Raw genomic sequence first — 24,593 nt, 5'->3', positions numbered from 1 at the left:
TCTTCATTAGGGTAATTTCCTCTTTTTCTTTTCTCTCTCCGTTTGAATTGCACTGTTTTCCAGAGGTCAAGGGCTGGAGGGGAAAGGGGCAACACCATTTTGTTGCTACTATTGTCATTATTTTTTACTGATTGTTAGGTGATTATTGAATACAGTTTCCACTAGAAATGTGTATTAATGTAGTTTTGGCTACGTGGTGTCTTTTCTATGCTGTTTTGCTTTTTTCAGGAAAACTAATCCACGATGTCAGAGGTTTATGTCCAAAAAGGAGACAGAAGAGTTCTGTAACTTTATTTGAATATAGGGAGAGGCATCTATGTTGCTCTCCTTTGCCTCTGTAGTTTCCTTTTTAAGGTGGTGGTTATGTTCAGAGTGGCCTGGAGGTGCAGATAAGTTGTTTGTTAAGCTGTGCTGGTCAAGTGCTGCTTCACCAGCTGCTCTTCCGTTCCATGCCCTCTGGCTTCTGAACCATCTTTGTAACCCTCCATTGCCCTGCCTTCAGTATGTTGAGGTGTCCTGTACAGAGCTGATACTGGAAGGGGCTGGAAAATAAACTTTGGAAGCATTATGAAGCAGGCATTCTTTATCAGTGCAGGACATGTTAGCAGGCTGCCTCCTTCAATCCAATGTGTGCGACAAGACTTCACCACTAGGTATTTATCCATCATAATCATGCACATTCATTACAATGTGCTTCCTACCTAATACATAAACATCACTTTCCTAGAAACGATTTGCACGCATCTTCCTCCTACTGGAGCTCCTTTTATGGCCCTGGGGGGTCCTCTCAAGGTGGTTGTATTCACTGAATGCTTTGATATTACAGGCAACCTTTCCTTGAACTTTTTCTTTGGGCATGTGCAGTTGCTCCCTGTTACATAACTTTCCCCAAACCCCCCCGCAGTTCTCCTTATCTTTTCTCCCCTGGTTCCAGCTATATTTATCATCCTGTGCACGTACCTTTGCATCCTTTTATCTTTTTTGTGCCTAAGTTTTGAAGCTCTGTTCAGGAACTTCAGCGGGACTGAAAATTTATATTTTCCATGTTATTTACCAGGAGCACCCCAAAGCTGGATGCTGTTTGAGATGTAGCTGCAGGAGAGTCAACTAGAGAGGAGTAATCTCTTCCCTTGACCTCCTAGCTTCACACTTGTCAAAGTAGCTCAAGAAGGAATCAGCCTTTGTTTCTGCAAGGGCTTCACTGCTGACACCACTGGGAGTCAACCTATTGAGAAGTGCAGTGCCAGTTATTACAGCAAATAGCCAGTGCCATGAATTCCCAAATTAAATTGTTTTATTGGTTTCACCAGCAAAGTGAGGAGGCAGCTGTTCAAAAGAAGTATGCATGGCTCTGTCAGTTGGTGTGAGTGATGGATGGTTTTGCTGCTGGAGAGGTTTACAGTTTGTCCTTACAAGCAAAAGCTTGTAAAGTATTGAATAGGTAACAGGTCATCACCAAACTTTGGTCTCAAGGCTCCAAATACCAAATGCCTGCTAATTTTGAATTCTGGCTGTTATTAGAAGATCCTAAAGGCATAGATGACTTAAAGAAGGGCAGATCACCTGCTGTAGATGAGCTGTGCTATTTTAATTTACTTTTTACCCAACACACTGAATTAATTGGGCCTAAAAAGCTGCCAGCAATAAAAGCACTATAATCAAGTCGTGTGTCCTACTAGTAGCAAAACAAAGAGAATAAATCCTTACCCTTCCTAAAGCAACTTTTCAAAGGTTGGTCACTAGGCCCACATGCTCTGCTTGGTGTTTAGAGTGGGCTTTTTTTTTTAGAGTCAGGTTTTACTGTTCTGAGTTGTGCTTCAGGAAATTTTGAAAAAAATTAATAGGGATATGAGTCTCCATGTTAAATGAAATAAGTTAATTGCAAATTACAATTTTTGCAGTCTCTTTAGTGCCAGCTATTCTTAATATTATATTCATTTTTGTTTTACATCCTTAGAAAAATGAAAGTATTTACTTTTTCCCCCTTTTATGCATTAACATATATAGACATGGTTTTCAAATCCTGAAATGGAAGAAGTAATTTTAAAAAGGTCAATAATCACTTCCAGAAAAATCTTTTGTGGATTTAACTTGGACTCTGATTTTGTGTTGGAATGTTTCCTTTGTATTTAATTCCACATGTTAATAATTCCATAATCTTAATAATTTTATGGACAGTGCTCTAAGAAAGGTGAGCCAAGTTTTGCTGTGCTAGAGAAAGTATCTTTTAATTGCTGCCATAACTAGAAAAGTCAGATAAGCTTCTTAGCATATAAGAACTATTTTCAAATCTGAAATGAAAGCTGCAAATTTCTAATTAATAAGTTGGTCTGAGTTTAATAACATCTGTTAAATGCAATTCCCTGTCTTTTCTTTCAGATGATCTAATTGATTTAACTGAATTTTAATTAATCAGAGTCATCTTGGTATTTCATAACGCTCACTAAAGTGTTGTAATATGCTTGATAGTTTCAGTAGGATGCTTCATTTGTGAAAGATGAGATCAATCTGAATGCATTTGTGATGGGGGTGTGTGTTCAGCAAAGGGCATTGTCAGCAAAGACCTTTTGTCACTCCTAAATTCTTGTGTGTATATGTATGTATTAAGACATGTATCCTGCAGGATGCATTATTCTGCAGCCTCTAACGAACCTGTTGCAAATTAAATATTTTTCCACCAAAGGTCAGAGATTGGTGAAAGGCTGTTCCATGTTTTTATGAAAGGACATGCAGTGTGTATTTTAAAAAGTGACAAAATAATGGTTGAAATGCATTTACATCTAATTTTGAAACAGAGAGATAAGAATTGCGTTCTGTATGAGCAATTCTGTAACTTCATTAAGTTATAGAACATTAATGAAATGCATAATGCATTTCAATAATGTTCTATAACTTAATGAAGTTACAGAATTGCTCATATAGAACAAAGAAAAGATATCTTCCAGTAATATTGAAATCTTAATCAGGTGCAAAGGTGAACATAGAAGAGTTACATAGTTCTGTACATTTTGCTTAATTGTGTTTGTTGAAAGGATATCATTTTCTCTTTAAATAACAAGCTTTCAAAGAGCACGGGTAACTTTTTTTCAGGTATTTAACCTTTAGAGTTTTTAAGTACTTTAGTAATAATCTCAACTTTCTCCCTGTAATTTAGAACAACTGTAAAATTACAGATTTTTAAAATAGCTCTGTACCCCTCCACAGCATTGAGCTGCCTACGTGGGCCTAATGTTCAAGTGGCTGAGTTGAGTTTGTTACAAAGGTTGCTGAAGGAGGTAAAAAAAAAGCCTTTTATCAGGCTTTCCATTGTATCCTGCTCCTTCCTCCAAGCAGCCTTTGTCACATGCTGACTCTCAGCAGTCACTTAAAGCTACCAGGAAACTGCACTGCAGTTCAAACACAAAAAAAATGCTCAGCTCTTCAGGATTGAGAGCTCTAAGGATGTGCAGAGGGGTTCTCAGGTGAGCAATAGTTGTACAGCCACGAGCTGCCAAAATCAATGTGACTTTCATACCTGGCTGTGGGCAACAAAATTGCACCTCGGTTTGTTTGTGGGAGCAAATAAATGTGTGAGAGCAAAACCTGGCTGTCCCAGGGCAAACTGGCAGCTGGGGTTAAGGAGCATCCTCTGTTCTTCTGGGCATGCCAACTCATCAGTTCTTCTGGGTCTCACATCAGCATCCTGCGTGCCTCTTCCTCACGCTTGGCTGTAACCTCAGATGTGAAGTCATCCTGACCTGTGTCTCACCCAAATGCGTTTAGGAGAGAAATGGATTGTGGCTCTGCTTCTAGATCATGTTACTTTGCTTTGAGTTTGGTACTAGTTGACTTTGTGGGGAAAAGGGATCAATTTTAAAGCTTCCATTTTAAAAAGCTTGGGAGTTACACCAGAGTTTCACAGTGAAAAGCAGACCTGTAAAATAAGGAAATTTCAAGATACTGGTCTTAGGATTCTGAGCTTGCTTCATCATGTGAAGATTTAGAATAGTCTAAGTTTTTATCTTGGTCCAGATGGAGCTACAGTCTATCTGATGGAACATAAACACAGTGTGTTTTGCAGTATTTGAAGGAATTTCTCTTCCTTGTTTTGTTCAAAGCCATTCCCACACAACAAAAGTAGTGTTGCTCATACTGAATAGGGGATACCAACATCTCTGGTTGAGAACAACTGAAGTCTTATATGGCTGAGGCTCCTTAGGATGCCTTGTTTGTTCAGTAAACATTTTTAACCATCTGGTGTGCTTTGTTTTTTAGTAATGAGATGACTGTGAAAAAAATATAAACTTTAAATTAGTGAAATTAATAATTAGGAGAAATAAATATTTTAATGAGATACTTGATTGGTGTAGCCATTAGTGATGCCAGAGGTTATGATCCCTTTCAGGCTTCAGATGCTTGAAACCCTCTGGAGAGTGTTTTGAAAGTAGTAGTAAAATGCATGCACCTTTTCTGCAGAAGTTTTTCAAGATTTAAAAATATAACTTAAGCATTCAAATAACCCTGTGACAGGGAAAAGAATATCTTTCTATCCCCTATCTATCCCCCCCCCAGAAATATCTTCTGGCACAAACTCAGTTTTTTATTCATTTTTACTGCAGCACTTTTCCCATGGAAATACTGTAAGCCTTAGCCAGGTCATTGTCCTGAGTACCTTCTGCCTACCTGCAATTCTCCACTGAAGTTTTGCTAGCATCAGGTTTTCAGCTGAATATAATCAACCTTACTGGAATTGAATAATAGGACCAAGAGCTTGGCAGTTGTTATAAACCACAAATAGGTCTGTCTCTGTAAATGAAATGTGGAGATAGGGTTGGAGGGGAGGGAGGAGGGTTAGGGGTGGTTTTTTCAGATCTAACAGGAAATATATAGAGCAGTATTGGTTATGACTGAAAATGCAGTGACCAAAATAAGCGATTTCTGTTTCTGTCAGTAGATCATCAACAAGTGTTGTTCAGGGCAAGGCCTCAAGCAGCACAGCACACATGATGTGTACCTCATTAACTGGCCAAAAGCTGGTGTTATGATTTGGCTTCTATAGAAGCTACTCCTTTTTGATGCTAAGATTTATGCTGGATTAAATGGGGAATAGTTACTGGGCTGCTCTTTATGAGGTTAGCACTGATCCAGCCTTGCTTCCAGCATTGAGTTAACAATTAATAGGGACTAGCTGCCAAACTTTCCTCATCTAAAATAAGGAGCAAATGAAAGACCAATTCTTTTCTTAACAGTACCAAAATAATCATTTGAGTTTGTATTTCACAGAATGAGGCATAGCAAAACTTTTCTTTATGTTTCTAGTGGCCAAAACCTGAAGGCCTCTGAGAAGTTGCTTTATTTCGAGTCTTTCTAGATTGGTATAGTATTGAGCATGCAATTAAATTGTGCATACTAACTTAAAAACCAGAAAAGCTTGTCATATTCTAGCTCCATCTTTCCTGCCTGACCTATCAGACAGCTTTGGGTAGTTCAGCTCTCTGTTGGCTCTACAGCTGTCGTGCAGCTCTCTTTTCTGGCTTTGAGCCACACAGAGATTTGCCTCTTAACAGGAATCCCCAGCATCCCCTTGGAAAGAAGACTTTCCAAGGCAGAAGTGCTAAAATAAAAAGGCAGCATCTAATTAAACCATAAACGTTTTTTACCTTTTTTGCCAACATGAGGAGTTTCTACACTCATGCTATAATTGTTTTCATGCTCATGCCAGCTGCCAGAGGAATATTATGTAGGAAAAGAAGGAATAAATGAAATTGTTATAGAAAAACAAGTCTGTTGGGCTTTTTCTGCTAAGTGTATACATGTCTACTATTGCAGATGAAAAGATCCCTGAATAAGTGAGGACTCTGTACCAAAGTTCTAGCTGGAAATAGATAGTCTAGAAAACTACTCTATGGAAAAGAGAGGAAGGAATGAAAATAATTTCAGTAACTCAATTTCATGATCCAGTTCAGGACGTCAGCCACATGCTATTCATGCTGGGTAAGCATTTGCATGCAGCAGCAAGTGCCATCAAAACTAGCATATCACAGAACTGGACTCTGGCACAGTAGCAGAGTATGAATTAACTTTTCCAAATTTTAAGGTGGTTCATACCAATAACAGCAAATCTGCTGTGAGATTACTTTGCTGTGATTCACTTTCTTCAAGCAGAAGCAGCACGATATTAGGGAATCTATTTGAAAAGACACAGGGAAATATAGAGTAAGAGAGAGCAAAAGGGAATAATTTTCTTTTGAATTGAGGCATTATGTCATAAAATAATTACATTCTTTTTTTTATATGTATCACTTAAATTTGGGTTAAAATTGAATGTCAGTATGTGTTATTTGCATTATCATAAATTTCTTTGGTAACAGTGATTCATCTAGCCACACATACTGACTCCAGTGTAGATGGAAGAACCATTTCTCTTTGGCAACTCTAATAATTATGCAGTGGGGTCCATAGTTACTGGCAGCCTATCCCTGCTTAAGAAATCGATCACTGAAACTCTCCAGAACAATTACGAAGTATATGTCTTTATATGTTATTCTGTATTACCCATTGCTGTGTCTAGCTGCTGCAGATTTTTGTCTAATAAATGTCCATTTAGGAAGAACTATAAAGGAGACTCCCTGGAAACCTTCCAGGTAGCACAACAGACGTGTGAGGCATTGCTCTGCTCTGAACAAGGCACTGTCAAGGCCCAGTGCCTGCTGTGTTCTCTGCTGGCACAAAGCAGCCTTTTTACTAAGAAGCAGAGTTCTTTTTGCACGTACTTATTTAAAGACCTATGGTATCTTCTGAGGAAACAGAAGCTTACCTGTGTATGAAGTAAGTTGTTCTGTCGAGCAGAGAAACAGTACAGTGAAAGAGACTGACTACACTACTGGACTTTGGTTTTGCTCTGTGTTGAATTAACTTCTACAAGGATTGTGTGTCATTGCTCTGTATTGATTCAGGAGGTATATAATAATAATGAGTTTTTCTTCCATGTAAACTTAGGAAAGCTGCTTAATTTCTGGGTCTCTCAGAAACAACTCTTAGGAGACAAATCATTGTCACAGCTGCTTTGTTCTAACTGACCCTGGAATTTTTAGGGTCTTTTTTGCCACATTTGTTTGTTGTTCTATGTCACAGACATATTTTCTGAAAAATCCTTTCACTAGGACCTTTTCTCCTGAGAAGCTGGAAAGCTTCAGCTTCTCCATGTGTTGTTACATTGAAATGTGATTTGGAGCATTGTTTACCCAGCATGTGAATTGTTTTTACTTGATGACCAATGACAACCAGCTGTGTCAAGGCTGTGAACAGTCACAAGATTTTATTATTCATTCTTTTCTAGCTTCTGATGTATGCTTTCTCTTTCTTTAGTATAGTTTTAGTATGTAATTTTCTTTTAATATAACATAATATCATAAAATATTAAATCAGCCTTCTGAAACACGGAGTCAAGATTCTCATCTCTTCCCTTGTCCTGGGGACCCTCAAACACCACCACAGTTCTACAGTGTTTTTTCACAAAGGTTACCCAACAGGTCAAAGGATTAAGAACATTAATTTATTTCCATAATGGTGAAGGTGAAATTTTGGTAGCTTTGAAAGGAAAATGTAAATAATTTACAGAATGGAATACTATTACCATCTGTATTTTAGTTCATTACATTGTTTTTTTGATAACTTCAAACCTTTTAGCACAGCATTTTTGTTTAGTTGAGGAGTGGCTTATTAAGTGGATTCATAATTAGCCATCTTTCTTTGTCATGGCCCAAGATGCTAGAGCTTATTATGTTATTGTTCTTTTGGCTACTACAGGTATGAATACAAGCAAGAGCGAGACGGTGAAAGAGCACCCATTAAAACCTTCTAGAAGATCTATGCCATGCCTTGCCCAGAGCCAAACACATCCTCAGAGCCTGAGCAAGCATTCCTCATTTCTGCAGCCCAACCGTGTGCAGCCGCAGCTCCAGCCCCAGCCTTTGAGTGCAGGGACGTCGGCAGCTGCAGTGGATGTAGTGTCAGAACGAGGTAGGAGGTTTTTCTCTTTCAGGGGTTTGCTCCAGCTCTGATAAACTCTGATTTATTTAGATATCTATGGTTTGTTGAAGAAATGTTTTTGCAGAAAACACCTACACATACTGTATTAACAGGTTCTTGAGTGGATCTTTATAATGCTTGAAGTGAGTTTTAAACTAATTTTTATTTTTCTCAATGATGACATTATTTCCTTCTCACTGGTAATAAGACAAGAAAGTCTTGCTCATTTATGCTGGAGAAAAGTATGAAGGTTTCTGTAGTCTGTCCTAGAGGAGAAAGAAAGGATAAATATTAGGCTTTAGGCAAAAAAAGTCTTTATATATGAACATGTAGGAGGGGATGCATTCATTCACAAACAGTAGAATCAGGGAAGAGCTGTATGGAAAGAATGAAAATGAACGGAGAAAATCCTTCTGAATTTTAGCTCGTGTGGGATAAGGAACTACTTTTATTTTAGGATTTCTAATTTAACAGATACACATGCCTTATCAGAGAAACTAGTATAGTTGGAATCCCAATCACTGTGTGTCACCTGTTGCCAACCCTTGCCATCCTCTATTGCCAGATGTGTGTGAAGCTTTGTAGAATAAATTAACTCATCTGGTAGTAGATTTTGATAAGTCTTTCCTTAATGTTGATAGACACTAGGCACTAATTGTTGTTCTAGTGAGTTATTTTATTGAGTTAAACTTCTCTTAGTAATAGAGAGAAAGTCTTCATTAAAGTGATATTGCTCTTTTTTCTATTGATAGAACATGCTCTTCAAAATTTCAGTCCTAAGTGTTTTATTTGAGTTACTGACAGCTTTGAAAAGTGTTTTTTTACAGTAAAGATTTTTTTACTTAGAAAATACATGTCAGTGCTGATACAGATATTGCATTTATTTCAGCTAAAGTGATGGAGACTTTGGAAAGCAACTTGCTTAAGCTGTCTAATACAGAATACGGTGATCCATTTTTAGGTAAGTTGTTGTCTGAACTGAAATAATGACAATTTACTGATTCTTTGATTACTCTCACAGTATTTAAGTGTGGAAAGGCCATACTTACCCTGAACTTCCATTTTTTTTTTAAAGAGGAGACTAAATGTGACTAAAGAAATGTGTGCTGTCATAAATTTCCTGATACTGTCTAACCTTTTAGACTAAAAGTAGGGATGGAAGACAGAGAAGTGTCATATATTGAGTGTATCCTTTTCCCATAACAATTATTCATAAAACAATAATTTTGAACAATGTACTTGAAATTCCTTTAAAGTTGTTATTATTCACTTGTTTTTCCTATATAGTCATGTCATTCACTATTATTGTGGCTGCAGTTCTATTGTTGGGATTTTTAGATATTTTGTGTATTTGCTTTAGACGTTTACATACAAAAAGTGTTACAATTTGGGAAGCAAAAAAAAAAGTAATGGAGAAAATAGCCATATTTGCACTGCTTTGCTACCATTTTGACATTGTAATTAAGTCAGAGTAAGTAGGAAAAAAGTTATTCTTGGAATAATCTCCTAACTGCAAATTGAATCTGTAAATACACACTTGGGTGGTAATTTACAAGTTCCAGGATGACGTAGTTGCCATCTATGTTACCCATACGGACACAAAGATATTTCTGCCCCTTGTGCAACTACTATGAAAGATATTTTTGCTCACAGTTGATGAACATCAAACTAGAAATCATATCTTCATGCTGAATGAGAGATATCAAAATATCTTCTTTCAGAAAGCTAGGTCTGCTCACCTCTCACATAATTTAGCATTGAATTTTCTTGATGCCTAAAATACATAGATAAGAGGGCTTCTCAAGATTTCCTGAGTAGGTAACTACTGGAAATAGTGAAATTGACACTTCTTCAAAACCAGATATTCCAAAATCATGGCACAGACCAAAAATTTGGCATGAAGATTATATAAGAAAATCAAGTCTTAGTAAGATTCCAGTTAAAGCTGCTGCCCTTTCCTAGCGTAATTGGTTGGCAAGGATGGATACTAGGAGATTTTACTGTTATAATTTCCTTATTTTCTTTTTTTTTTTAATACCCTGCTCTATTTTTAATATCTTGCTCTATTTTATTATGTATGTGAATTGCTTACACATAGGCATGCTGATATTGTTGTGTATTTATATATGTCAGCAGTAATTCTTTCTCATAATAAATGATGCTGGTTTTCAGTCCCATTACTTAGTTTTAACCTGAAAAGATACATGGAGGGCTCGGCAACACAGGAGAAGATAGATTGATTCTTTTGAGTTTTCAAAATTGTGTTACATTTTGGTGTGGATGTTTCTTCTCTTCTGGCTACAGCTATGCTCGTGGAAGATAAAGTATTTACAGAGTTGCCCTTTACTAACTTGATTAATGAATTTGCCTATGTTGAGTCAATCCCAAATTAGATGAGTGAAATCTGTTAAGTTATTCACAGTTATAGAAGTTATAGAAATGTAACTGATTAGGTTAGTCAGTTACAGGCAAGAAAGAAAACAGTATTTAAAACAGTACTGCCAGAGGTCAGTAATAAGAATTGCCTTATTTTTATATCAGCATTATCTGTTAGATTCATGAAGAGAAATAAGGGACAGTTAAAAGGTGCATGTGACAAAGTGGCCTGTATACCTTCAAAATACAGTTTGTTGGTCCTTAAGTATTGTGTTTATGTGGGTAAGAATTTGTCTCCAAGTCTAAAATTTTCAGTTTAATCCTGAGTCTGGATGTAGATGGGGAGGGGAAGTAAAAAATAAACCTGAAAAAGGAATATTGCAGCTTCAGCTTTGATCACCAGATAGGTTAAACCGATGCTTTTGTAGGTACTCTGGCAGTTTCATGGAGTTTGAAAAGAAGGCTGTTTAATGGGTATCATCATCTTAGTGAGTATTTTCAAACTGCTCTCCTGAGAACATGAAAGAAAGTGGAATTAAGTGAATGTGGTGAATTTTTAATTAGGCAGTGTTGTAGAAATGTAGGCCAAATGGCTTTCTTCTCTTCCTGAGTTGTTTGTAGACAAAATTTTCTTGAGTGAAGGAGATTAACAGGCATCAAATAAAGGACTTCAGTGGAAAGCTTCTCTTTTATTTCAGTTGGCTATAGCTGAGGCCATAAATCTGTCAGACAAGCTTAGTTAATGATGTTAATTGATTTATGAAGTAAAAAGTCAATGTATTACACCTTTGTTAATTACACATAAATAAATGGGATAAATGGGATCAAGGACATTATGGATTTGTGTTATTTTTCCTCTGCCAGTTTTAGGTGGTAAGTAGTGTTTTTAGTTTGAGGAAGTGGTACCTTCAATCCAAGTGATAATTGTTGAGCTTCTGTAACATACAACGTGAACTTTGAGGTTTCAGGCATAATGGAATACCCCTCTTTCTGACTCACTCAATCCCCTCCCACCTCTGGTGGGAGACACAGAAGGTGGAGATTACTGGGTTGAAATAAGAACAAAAGTAACACTCAGTAGCAAGTAAAACATCACAAACTAATTTATTCTTTTTTCAATTCTGTTTTTTTCCCCCTTAGATTAATTATGAGGATTTGTGCATAATAACTCATCTTTCTTAGCAGGACATGAAAGCTTTCCTAGATAATTAACAATTTTGCTGTGACAGATACCTTGTAGTCTGAATGTATCCTGAATCCAGTTAGTACAGAAGTTATATATAAAAACCAATGTATTTATATTCTATGCTGCAATACAGTGAAGTGACAAATGAAGAGCTGAACCAAAACTAACAATCCAAGAAAGAATCATAATAACTGCATGATAAAAACTACTTTTCAATGCTCAATTATAGAAGTGTTTGTAAGTCAATTTTGTGATGTTATGATAAATTGAAATGGGCATATATATATGTATACAACCTGTGCAGTACATACAATGTTTATATAAAAAAAGGGACTGAAAAATAACAGAAGATATGATTCAAGGAAACCAGGTTCAGTTTCTGCTTCAACAGAAATGTGTTGTTTCCATTATGCCTTCTAGAATAATTTTATCCTAAGTTTGTGGTCAGTGCCTCCATAAATAAGGGTGTCAAATCTGTTATGTAGTGAGGTGACAGAAAAGCTGCATGAGAACAGTTTTTCCTGTACCCAGAGCTGTCCAGCTCCTATATTGGAGCTTGTTCATTCCTGGAGAGCTGGAAGTATGGATGTAGAAGTTATGTAATCTGTTCAGTGCTCGTGGGAACATAATAAGGATTAGTCTTTGGACTTAATATGCAGTCCAAAATATGGATGTGCTTTAGGCATTTAATCTGCCTCAAGCAGTTTTATGCACCATTTTAACTCATCTAAAGAGCAATAATATATGACTGGCTCCCTTTTAAAAAAATTAGAAATATTCTGTGTAACAGTTACCACAGTCTGAAAGTTCATAAGAAATTGTACATCGAGGAAAGTCTTTGTCTGTTGTGTGTAGGCACAGGGTGTGTCATGATTGGAGTGGGGCTGTGGCTGATCCCAGATTGGTGCAGCTGTGCAGGACAGGTGAATGCTATTGAAGGTGAGGAGCCATGGAGTGCCCAGGGGGGCTGAGCAACCACACAGGGAGCAGAGGGCACACAGGGGCAGGGCAGCAACAGGAGGGCATAAAAGGCTGGGCTGAAGAGCAACAAGCAGCAGATGCTTGAAGCCTTCGTTGGTGTAGGTTGTGGCTCCAATGTTGTTCTGGTAGTTATGATGGTTTTTCATATCTAAATATACATACACAGGTAGGTGAAAACCTTTCTATGTTATCTGTATAAGACCGTGTTCCAGGTGCACAGCAAAATAAAATAAGACCTAAATCCATCCCAATGTCATTTATCTAGGTGTCTAGTGATGTTCTTCTCCATGCTTTTCCTAGGATTTAAATTAGGACAAAAGGGGATTATTTACTTGACCAATAATCTCTTTCTTACTAAAGCTTTGCAAAACCTATCCTTAAATGTGTAAAGGCTTAAAGGATTGAGTAGAGTTGTCGTATCAAAGTTTATGAAACAGAAACTATTTAGGAATGTTTATATTAGTTTTTCTTTCCATAACTATGCCACATTTCAATTGAAAAACATTTGCTACCAGACACTACTGTGTATATATAAAATATATCACTGGATTTCAGAGTACAGAGAAATCAGAACAACTGCTTTTTATTCCCTGTCATAAAATTGAAATGCAGTTTTTGCCCTTCAGAAAAGTCTGATAGTAAGAAAGATAGCCAAGCAGTTAAGAAGACCCAAAAAGAAAGATTCAAAATGTGGACTTAGCTATTTATCTCTAAACTAAATGCTTCTGCATTATTGTGTGAAGAATTTCCAGAAATGAAATTGTCTTAAATGTTTTATCATGTAAGTGACCTTATAGGGCAAATCTTACTGTCATGTGTTAAGTGTTGCCAAATTATATGTCAGGAAGCGTTGATTAATTTTTGTGATTGTTGGGGGTTAAGTTTCTTTCCTTTTGTTCCTTTTTACTTATAGAATTTTTTCCCATAAGTTGCTAGGACACATTAACAACTGAGTACTTAAGAAAACCAAAGAAGTGGCCAAGCCTCAGGGGAGGAAGGCATCTGGTTGCACTTGTCTTGTTCCAGAGTTTCTCTCTGAGGGGGGAGAGAGAGCAGGAGCTGGGCAGGTGAAGGACAAGGCTGGGGTGGCTGCAGGGGAGGGAATTGGCTGCTCCAGAGCCCAGCCCAGATCTGCTTCTGCTGCCCTGGGGTGAGCCTCTTGTGAGAACAGCCCCTGAACATGGTCTTTGAGATGTAAGACTTGGTAGAAGGATTCATGTTTAAATCTTTCTGCTGTTAGAAGGTACTCTGGAGACTCACACAGAGAGGTCTTGTAAAGGTCATGCACGTTGTGTTTGTGTCAGTGAGACTCTTGCAGCTGTGTTGGGTCTGTGTGGGCAGTGGAGCTGCAGGGCTGGCTTCTCTGAGAAGCTGCTGGAAGCTTCCCCCGTGTCTGGTGGAGCCTATGGCAGCAGCTCCAGGGCAGACCTGCTGCTTGGCAAGGCTGAACTCATCAGTAGCTGTGGAAGTGCCTTTGGAGTAACAGATTTGAGAAGGGAGAAAAAAATACATAAGGGCAACTTCAACTGGAACAGAGATTCTCTTGCAGCCTCTGGTGAGCACCGTGGTGAGGCTGTGACTCTGGAACCTGTGGAGGTTCGTGGTCGAGCAGGGACCAGCAGCTTACAGCCTCAAGGGGCTTGTGCAAGTGCTAAATAATATTCCCCTTTTTACTGTATTAATAGCATTACGTAGTGGGAGAGTGCTTCTATGTATTAAATAAGTCATCAACTGCTGAAAGATAGAATAGGAAGTATCTTTGAATTTTAGAATACATTTCTTTACAAATTTCTTTAATTTTAAGGGCTGTTATGGCTTTTTGTTTTGTTTTGACTACATTTCAGGCAAAATAGCGGACGTCTCTAGGTGAAAGATTTTTTTACAAAAGAGAGATGCTGCAATTTGAAATATGTGTCCTTGAAAGCATAAAAATGTTTAGCTGGTAAAGTGTGTTGAGCACAGGGAAAACTTATTCATAACTTCAAATTACTGAAATTTAAAAAGTTACAAAAGTTTTGCAAATGTTTTTTGGTTTTTAGTACTAGGTGTACTCATAATGTCTAATTCTCTAAAGCTTCCCTCATTGAAATAGACTTTTTAATATAACTATAGTCTTTCTTTCAGCTTAAATGACCTAGTTTAGGTTTCATAGGCCTGCCTCTTCATTTTACTGGCTCTTAAAATGAAGAGCTCAAACCTAGGCATAAGTCAAATATGCAGAGTTAAGTACTGTTTCCTACTTTATATACCTACCTGAAGCCTTCTTTTAACTACATTGATTTTTTGTTGAGCAGAGAGTAAGTTGTATATGAAGTTACATCATTGTTTAAAATAAATAAAACCCCTGAATCAGGCACATTGACAATTAAAATGAGCTGGTTTGTACATTAAGAAATCCCATCACAGATTTACCATGGTTAATATCAGTGTTAGAAATTATCAAGGGTACATTTTGTATAATCATTATGTAGTAACTTAATTGAGGAAAAAATGGTGCTCAGTAAATGTTCTGGTTTTTAATATTTTAATATGTGAAATGTTTAGGGTGCGTGAGATAATTGTGGTTGTTTGTTTTTCCTAATTTCTGTAGTACTTAGCGTAGAGAATTTAACTGAATAACTTAATGAAAAACACTTAAATGTTTCAGATGAACATTTATGACTTTAAAATCCATGAAATTCAAGATTGTGGTTCCCACAGCAACCACAACTTTTTTCTTGGCTTCTATTTAGGGTTTTGAATTACTGAGCTGAATGCTGTTCCTAGTCCATCTGACTTTTCCCATGTTGATGTGAAAGCTGAGAATGGGAACTTGACTCAGGATTTGTGGGTAAATTTTTTGTCTGACTATGTTTCTTTTTCCAATTTGTCCAAGATAAAATTGTGTGGCAATGATTATTCCATCTTTTTAATCTTTAATACATTTTTTCAAGAGTAGCCATTTTCCAACATTGATTAAAACTTTACAGTCCAGCACTGCATAGGGATTGCCCTTCATTTTACTACTTCTGGCTGTGTAGGGCAAGAATTGTCATGATTCTTTGATGGACAATATGGGTGATCTCTGAGGGAGGTCCTCAGTTTCCTGCAGCTCTCTTATGGTACTCAGCTAAGTTTTCATAAAAACTTCATCTGAGCAATTAAAATCTAATCCAGTGAGAAAGTAAACATTTCCTCCATGAAGACTTCCTACCTCCTACCACCATCAGGTACACCTGTTAAAAAGTATTCTGAGGGACTTACTGCAATATCTGTGCAAATTTTCAAATGGAATATCTGCATGTGTGTAGGGGAACTGGGCATTTTAGTTGCTTGTTTAGATTTAAAACATGAGATGTTTTAGTCTGGTCTGCAGGCTGTGCTGCCTGTTTGGTGAAACATCCTGAGCCTCAGCAACTGTGAGTCAATCAGTTGAATATTCATATTACTTTGTTTGTGTTTTAGAACTACTGTAAAGGAAGTTATGGACTTTTTTATTTGAAGACTAATAAAAAAACTATTGACCTTCTACTAATAATAGCAGTCACTTCTAATTTAAGGTGAACATTGTAGTATAAAGCTTTAACAGGAAAATAAGTGTGTTATTAAAATGTGTACGCATAAAATGAATATTCAACTGTGGCTGTAATAATGCTGTTTGTTTCTATCCATTATAATCTAAAATGAGCCCATTGTTTTCTTCTGATTTTCCTTCAGATGTAGGCAAGGACAAAGATACATACACAGATGATTCAGAACATGGGAATTATGATGCTCGTACAGATCAGTCATTGCTTATTCAAAGTAAGCTCACCAGGCAGAAAACAGAACCTCGAACTAAATCTTCTTTAAAGGTAATGGACACAAAATTCTATTAAATTGTATCAACTGTCAGAATGTGCTTAAATATTTTTAAAATGCAATTTCTAAAGCAGCACTTGTTGCAGACTAAGTAAATAGGCGTCTCATGGTAAGAAATTTAGGTGGCTCCCAAATGGTTGGAAATGATAAAACTTCTAAAATAATTTTAGTTAATGGTTTTAAATAACTTTTAATTGTTTTAATTAATCATAAGCAGTGTGTTAAGTCTTAAATCACTTTTAGTTAGCATTTAGCAAAATTGTCATGAGCTGCTATCATGAGAACACAATTGCATAAAATTACTGAAATTAGTTTGTTAAAGAAAAATTACTTTTGTTGAACTGAACTTGATATGCTTCAATGAAGAAAGCCTGGGAGAAGAGAGATGTATTGCTGAAATTGGGTACAAGGTGTGCAAGATTTTTGGGTCACAAGGTCATTTTGCAGAAACCAGAACATAAAGAAGAGACTAAATCTGTGTGCTGGAGGAAGAAGATATTAAAAATATGGACTAATTAGGATGTTCCAAGAGAACTAAATAAGCAATTGAGGATAGAATATTAGTTAATGAAAGAGAATGATGCAATTTAGAACTGATGAACACAAATTTCTTTGTTTGCTAAAAATGTATAAATAGGTTAAAAAGTTTTGTACAAATTTTTATTTGGAGGCTGGAATTTTGCCTTGCTTGCTAACATTAAGAAGGCAGTGTTAGAGGATTTTATTCATCCTGATGATTTTGGAAGGTGTTAGTAACAATATTATCGTTTGAGTGACAGAATCAGTGAATGGAATTCTCTGTACTAAAATCAGGCAAAATTATATAAAATCAAAGATTCTTATGTGTTTTATTGACTCATCTAAGAGGTAGTAGCCTTCTTTCAATAAATTTGTATTGCACTGGATTTAGGATATAGGATTCTGAACATGGAGTGGAATTCATGTTATCTGGGAGACCTCAGAAATTCTGAGAGTGTAGAAGAAGTATGTTCATGTAGCAAATGGTTGGTCAAGAGTGATCTAGATAGAGTATAAGATCCTCCTTCTAAGCAGTATCAAAATGATATCTAGACCCATTGAATGAGAGCTAAAACTCACTTGTGTAGTGAGTGTAGGAGCATTGTCAGGAACCTCAACTCAAGCACTGGAAAAGCCATCTCATCTTACCAGATAAATCTGGCATGCTATCTTGCTTAGTAATTGTATAATTATACTATTTATCACAATGTATTTTCTCCAGCAGTTAATCCACTGTAATGTCAAAGAATTATGATAGATTTTCTGTTCACAAAATGTATATTTTTTAGTCATACTTTCAACTAGGAGACCCTGAATTCTCCTTTCCATTAAGCCTAACTGCTTGCATATATATGACAAATGACTTAACCTCAAGAAGTTCTGAATAATTTCTTCTTCACACTGTGGAAATAGTGAATTCTGCAGCACAGGGTTTTTTCACTGTAGGCATCCGCAATCCTGGGTTACAAATCTCTAGTAATGCTTGAATCACTGTAAGCTTCTCTGCTGCACTCACAGCACATGTGCTATTCTCTTCAGGAGACCATGCCAGAGTTGTTTCATGGATGGTACTTGTGGCACTTTGTGATTTTGGCATTGAATGCATTCTTCACGAGTCCTACAACAGCTCTAATGCTTGTCACACTCATCATCATTACTGCAGTATTCTGGAACACAGGTAGATGTGTCCTCTGAGGCTTCATTTCATAGAATGCTTTTAGAAAGATCTTTTATAGTAGTAGCTATGTAATAATTTTTAAAAAGGCTTACAGGAAATTGTATTTACAGAATGGAAATCTGTGACATGAAAATGAAACTTTGGAGATGATATATTGTATATATGTATGTATGTCATATAAGTAACCTTTACTGGTTACATTTTAATCTAAACTGTTACAATAAGAACTTCTTGTATCCAAAGATTTTTTTGTCTGTTTCTGCAAAACTAGCTGAACAAAGACAAATAATAATGGATGTTCTTGTTTGATTTCATTGATTAAATAGACAAAGCCTTTTATGTTAATTGTGGCTGAAAAGGCAGAAAAGCAATGTGGAGTCTGTAGACTTTAGATCCTGTTACTGAGCACTAAATAGTTTTAATAATAGGTAGGGCTGCTGCCAAAACAATCTAGTAACAGATGCTGTACTGTCTGTCTAGTAACAGGGATTTCACAGTGCTAAAGCAAAATAGTGTTTTTTCTATTTCTATGTGAATTAGAAAATAATCACTAGTTGCATTTTTTCCAAGCCCTGCATTCAGGATGGTTATGAAGTTCATAGTCAGCAAGTAAGCTAACATTCTTTCAAAGTTTAAAGAGAAGTTTTATATTTGTATTAAGTTTAAACAAAAATACACTTTTTATGTTACAATCTTTGTATGTACCAATCTACTGAGCAAATTGGTTCAGAGTTTAAAAACAGTCTTCTCACAGTGTCTCTGGCTTTTAACTTTGACAATTCCTTTTATCACAACAACTACTCTGGAAACTTCCTTCTCCATTTAGAAGGACTGTTTCTGCAAATGAGGTGATTTGGTTTAATCCTAGCTGGGTTAAACCCAAAATTCAAAACACAGCCCTGTACCAGTTACTGTGAATAAAATAAACTCTTTCCCAGTAAAAGCCACAACTGAAGCAACCAAGCAGTATTCTCCTTCCCTTTATCTTTGCCTGCTTCCACAGAAAAAAGGCAAGGGGAATTTAGATTAGTCTTAGAAAGGAATTTAGTCTTAGAAAGGTTTTGCCTTTGGATTTTTATAGAAGTCTTTGTGGCAATTATTTTAGAAAGCCTTAGGAAAATCTCTTCCCCAAATTGATATAAAGCTAGCAAAAGAAGGCTTCTAATTCTTTCTGAGACTGCTAAAAATACAGAATACTGCAGTACAGCTTTACAGCTGGTAAGTACTCTCACATATTTGAAGTCTAAACTGATCTGTCACAATAAAAAAGTCTTCTCAGTCTGACCAGATAATGAGAATGAGAAACACTGCATTGATCAGGAGTACAAGAATAAAAGCACATTCTTCTTCTCTTCTTTTTAATGTTTCTAATTTTTGCTTGTTTTAGAAGGGTTGTTGTATTCTTGAGAGATTATGGGGAAAATTGCAAAAAAAATTGTTTGCAATTGCTTCTTAGTGCCATTATCTTTCTCAGCAATGAGATGCCTGGATACTTTAGCAGTAGTGAACATGTCTTGCTGACATGATGAAAACCAATACACTTTTTTTTTTTTCAGGAATTGTTTAGTTTTCAGCTTACATGCATGATAGCTCCATAAATCTGATTCTTGTTGTAACATTTTAAAGCTTTGAAAAATCAGAGAATTTTCTTAGAGCAACCAGATGCCAGTGTATTCGTCTACTGTTCTTGTTTGCATGATTATGATTTATAACTGATAGTTTCCTATAGTGTAGGTTGGTATATTTCAGAATCCACAGATTTCATACTGAAAAATTGTGAGTCGCTCAGACCCATGAAAAAGCTGTCATCATTATCCATCTCTGCCAACTTCTCATCACCAGCTGCTCTTGAAATTGCACAGAAAGTACCACTTTATGTATGTGGTTCTGCCAAGGGGTCTCACAAGGAAAAATGAGGCCAAAAAGTGTCTGTTGAGCAAAAATTAGTAGTACCTGCTTTGCTAGGGAAATGTAGAAAATAAGAAGGTCCCTGGGTGGAAGGCTGATACTTGAAATGCTCTTGTTTCCTTAGGAAAGGGAAGCAGGATAAAACAGACTTTATCTTGAGTGGAAGGCAACGTTTTCCCAGAGAAGTGGCAAAATCAGTAGCAGCCAATTCTTCACCTACTGCTATTGCATGTATAGTAGCAAGATAGGAATATTTGAGAAATTGCTCTTCCATTTCCTTTCATTCACTACATCACTGTTACTCTCTTTGATCTTGTAAATATTTTATCTAGGTAATGCATTTTGCTGTCTGGGAAGGTAAAGAAATAATTTTTGGAACAAGGTTTGCATTATTATCACTGTGGATTCAGGAACTATGAAGACATGCTACCTATACAATAGCCTAATTGACTGCCTTTTTCTGGTAGTCCAAAAATGCACTCTAATAACACAGACGTGAATAAAGCCTAAAAGCGATGATAACAGATAAAATCATTATCCCAGAATGGAAGGATGTGGTAAGCTGCAACAAAAGTTGACTTCATGCTTGTGCTTTTAGTGCTTGACTCTCATTTCCTGTGAGGTTTTATTAAAGAAAAAGAGCCAAAAAAAGCTCAGAAAATATTTCAGGAAATTTGGGGTAAGTAGCAAGTAATTTCAACTTATAGACAAAAATGTTTGAAAAGAAACATGTACAGAAGAATTTTCAGTGGTTATGTTAGTATGCTTCTTAAGACATCCCTATTAGACCTCAAGAGCAAATTAGAAGAGATTAAATATAAAAAAGCCTCCTCCTGTCTCCAAACATCCTCCATTACTGCTCCCTCATATGGTAATATTGAACAGACTTCCTTTAAAAATTTTGCATATCACCGAACCCACTCCTTTCCTGAAGTCAGATATGTTTTTCATAATATATACAAATGCATTTTTCATGCTTACTCTATAAGTCTGAGTAGACTATAAATGGAAAAAAAAATCCTCTGTGAAGAAGCTAAAGTAATTGCTAAACTAGTAAATCCTAAAAGGTTAAACTGCATTTTAATTAGGAAGGTCAGATATTTCTGGAAGTCTTTGTCTCCACAGAAAAAAGCTTTGTTCTGCCCAGCAGTGTAATCTCACAGAAATGCAGTAGTGTGGGTAAATATGGCAGCCTGTCATGTTGTCTTTGATGCCCAGGGTAATTTGGATGTCTTTGCATATGCAAATATGTCCCAAATTTTCTTTCCTAGTTTATTTGCACAAGAACACTAAAGCAATATACATTTAAAATCATCAATCTGTTTTTGAAATCAAGTAATTGAAAGGACGATTCTAGTTAATCTGTTTATGGTTTATCCATTCCTACAAACACAAAAGTCTAACTTAGATGAAGTCTAACTTAGATGTGTGCTTAGAAAATTTCACATAAAGCACACCTTAGATTATTCTTAATCAGAGTATCTTTTTAGAATGTAAAAATGGGTCTTGTACTATTTAAAAACACTTCACAGCTAATTTCAAGTAACTTAAGAAGTCTAAAACTTATTGAAGTCCCAGCTTTGATTTTTAAACATCATGAAACAAAGGAAGCATTATTTAGGTATCCTAATGTTGTTCATGGGAATAAATCTACTGTAATTAGCATTAAAGATGTATTTATTTCCAGAAAATACTTAAGGTGTAAGATGAACCACAAGCTGTGGCTGTGGACACTCACCACTTAAATGGTGGCATCCTTTGGTGTGAGTATTACTGAAGATGTTAATGCCAAGATCATGGTAACAGTGTTTGGGAGAATCAGTAATCTAAACAAATGGGGTGGTTTTCGTTCATCAGCCAGTAATTTTTCAACCTATTAGCATCTTATGAAGATGATCAATCCATCAATCAAGATCATCACTAAATTATATTGGAAGAAAGTTTTCTTTTATTAGAGAGAGCCATTCTTCTCAGAGATAGAACAGAAAAGCTGTTCATGAAGATTTTTCAGTTTCAGGTAATTGCCATGCTGAAGAAATTAACAGATCAGACTTGACCTCTGTCAAAATTCCAGCCCTAGTTCTTCAAATTGTTTCCATGGCTGCTTTTTCTTACTTCATTATATAATAGCCCTGAATTAATCCCTTATTATCTCTGAAAGTTGTCTTAAAAGCATGAAGAGGCACAGAAAACTGCTTTTCCTTGACACACCTGGCAACTAGTGTGGTTTTGCATTTTAAGTGTCTTTCTGCTCTTCTTACTCTGTTCCTAGCTGATTTTCCTTACAAGTGTGTTTGAGAGTGTATATCTGTGCGTTTGAGAGTGTATATATGTACATATATACACACAAATACACATAAATATATGTAGATATATGACAATCCATACCAACCTTTTTGGGCTCTAAGCTACCATATGAATGTGTAAAACATCTTTTTTTTTTTTTTTTGTGGTTTTTGCAAAAAACCAAATTTGTCCTGAATTCAGAGCAAGGAATAGCAAGCAGCTCTCCCAGAAATGAGCTGTGGACATCCTTATCAGAGATCTTGTGGGTTTTTAAAGATTATATGGGTTTGAGGGCTGCTGAATGTCACAGAAAGTTACTAAATACATAGAAATCTGAGCTGACACTGGCTGAACCCTGAGCAGGTGGTAGAGGGAAGTAATTAATTACATTTCTTAGTTATGTGCTCTCTCCTAGGCAGTACCTTTAATGTAGAAACAAATTAGAGCCTTTCATAGTGGTTTGAATGTACTTGTATTTAGCTGTCGCACAGTTTAAGGTGCAACTATTTGAACAAGTGAATGGGAATTTTCTTAAAATCTATTAAAATGTAAACACCTATAGAGAATTTTGTCAGGTTTAAGCCTTGCTGTTATGTTAGTTTTGGGGAGAGTTGCCAGTGGTGGCCTGAAGGTGAAAAAGATGGTTACAACATATATGTTGTACCTATGTGTGGTTCTCATTAACCTCTAAATTCACCTAGGTAGAGTATATTATTCACTATCTTAAACTTTTTACCAGTATAAGGTAGAAAACAAAGAAAATAGACTACTAAATTAGGATACAGTGACTATACGAATCTAAAATTTGCTCCTGTTTTGAGAATGGTTTCAACTCACTCTTTAGAAATATTTGTTTCTGTGTATGGGGTGAAAAAATGATAAAAGTTTAATTTACAGATCAGAACAGTAGTGAGACATAAATGACGTTGAAATAGTTACAATTACTGTGAATTTTGCTACTTAAATAACTGGGTAGAGAAAGATCCAGTAAAGCAGATGTTCCCACTTTGTAAAAAGAGCATTTCTAATTAATTAGAATCTGGAAAATAGTTTATTGAAAAATCCCTCCATGTTGGCTAAATCCAAGGAAGTTCTTTTTATACATTTGAAGGGAAATATAAGTTATTTTATAGCTTTGCTAAATATTTCCATTGTACTTTGACCTTTTATTTTTTTTGATTGAGCCAAAACTCCTTTTTCTAGGCTAAATCAATGTGTTTTGCCTTGTATAAACTTCAGTTGAATATAGTGGCAGTATTTTGAATTTTACACTCTCAGACTTCAAAGCAGCATGTCATGTGATTTGTTATACTTACCACAAACTATGAAGCAACCAAAGCTGTTGATACATAATAAAACCAAGAAACTGCAGCAGATCTATGGTATCAAAGCCTCTGATGCAAGCCAGTGTATTATGATTCTGCATAATAGACAAGCTTGAGTAAAGTGGTGCCTCACAGTTGAAATTCTTCTATTTAAAGACTTTGAAAGAACAAGGTTAAGTTAAATTGTTGAGTTTACTCTCTGAACTATATTGCAGTAGTCTAAAAGGAGTTTTTCCAAACAAATGAGTTTTCATATGTGTGTAAATGTAAGAAAGCTTAACAGATAGATACTGTTTCAGAAAATCTGGAGGAGTAAGGTGATGGAAAGGATGAGAGAATTTTGATTAGTCCTTTTATACACATTTTTCAGGTGAAACAGGAAATCTTAATAGAATAGAGGAGAGTAAGGTTTTTGTACGCAATATTTCTTCTGATGCTTTTCTCCTTTTCTGATCCTTTTCTCTCTTTAAAAATGTGAAAGAATAAATTAATGTAGTGGTCTAAACCAGCAGATAAATAATAAATGATCTGTCCTTGAATGCCCACTGTACTGACAGCTTGATTCCTTGTGCTAGATATAGATTATATACCCTGACTTATATGTTTAATTGAAATTACTGCTCCCTGTTGCCCTTTTGTGTTATGAAGCTCCTTCAGATCCACTGAAAAGACCCAACTAAATCATCCATACAAATCAACCATATAAATTCTTTTACTAGTACTTAATTAGTTAAGTAATTATTATATTACTGCTAATATAGGTGGTCAACATTGCTTTGTGTGAATAGGACAAAAGTGAAACTAATGGTGCCAGTAGCATTAAAGTGAATCAGTCATGAAATCAGTGTAATATAGGCCAGGTTCACTGCATGAGTGTGGTAAGTGGCTTCACTATTGCACTTCTAAACCCCCTGTGGGGGTTGTTCTCTGAAAGTGGTCTGGGATAAACTGGATAGGAGATTTCTTTCTACTGTCTTCACTGCTC

The 24,593-nt window shown here is 36.1% G+C and overlaps 1 protein-coding gene across 5 annotated transcripts in view; it reads left to right on the top strand.

Annotated features, from left to right (window-relative positions):
• Positions 1 to 24,593, top strand: part of ANO3 (anoctamin 3) — a 111,738-nt gene that overhangs the window by 30,817 nt on the left and 56,328 nt on the right. For 4 of the 5 annotated variants that reach the window (XM_071418301.1, XM_071418299.1, XM_071418298.1 and 1 more), the window contains exons 2-4: positions 7,789 to 8,001; positions 8,900 to 8,971; positions 16,250 to 16,386. In XM_071418301.1, the coding sequence (XP_071274402.1) occupies positions 7,789 to 8,001; positions 8,900 to 8,971; positions 16,250 to 16,386 (422 nt within the window). Of the gene's footprint in view, positions 1 to 7,788; positions 8,002 to 8,899; positions 8,972 to 15,286; positions 15,384 to 16,249; positions 16,387 to 24,593 lie in introns of those variants that run through there. The other variant, XM_071418300.1, reaches the window with a different exon arrangement.

This window comes from Agelaius tricolor, unplaced genomic scaffold (genome assembly GCF_023055355.1).
Source record: "Agelaius tricolor isolate 1412-34295 unplaced genomic scaffold, bAgeTri1.0.p SCAF_82, whole genome shotgun sequence".
Classification (NCBI taxonomy): Eukaryota; Metazoa; Chordata; class Aves; order Passeriformes; family Icteridae; genus Agelaius; species Agelaius tricolor.
This window is presented reverse-complemented; position numbering and strand designations above follow the sequence as displayed.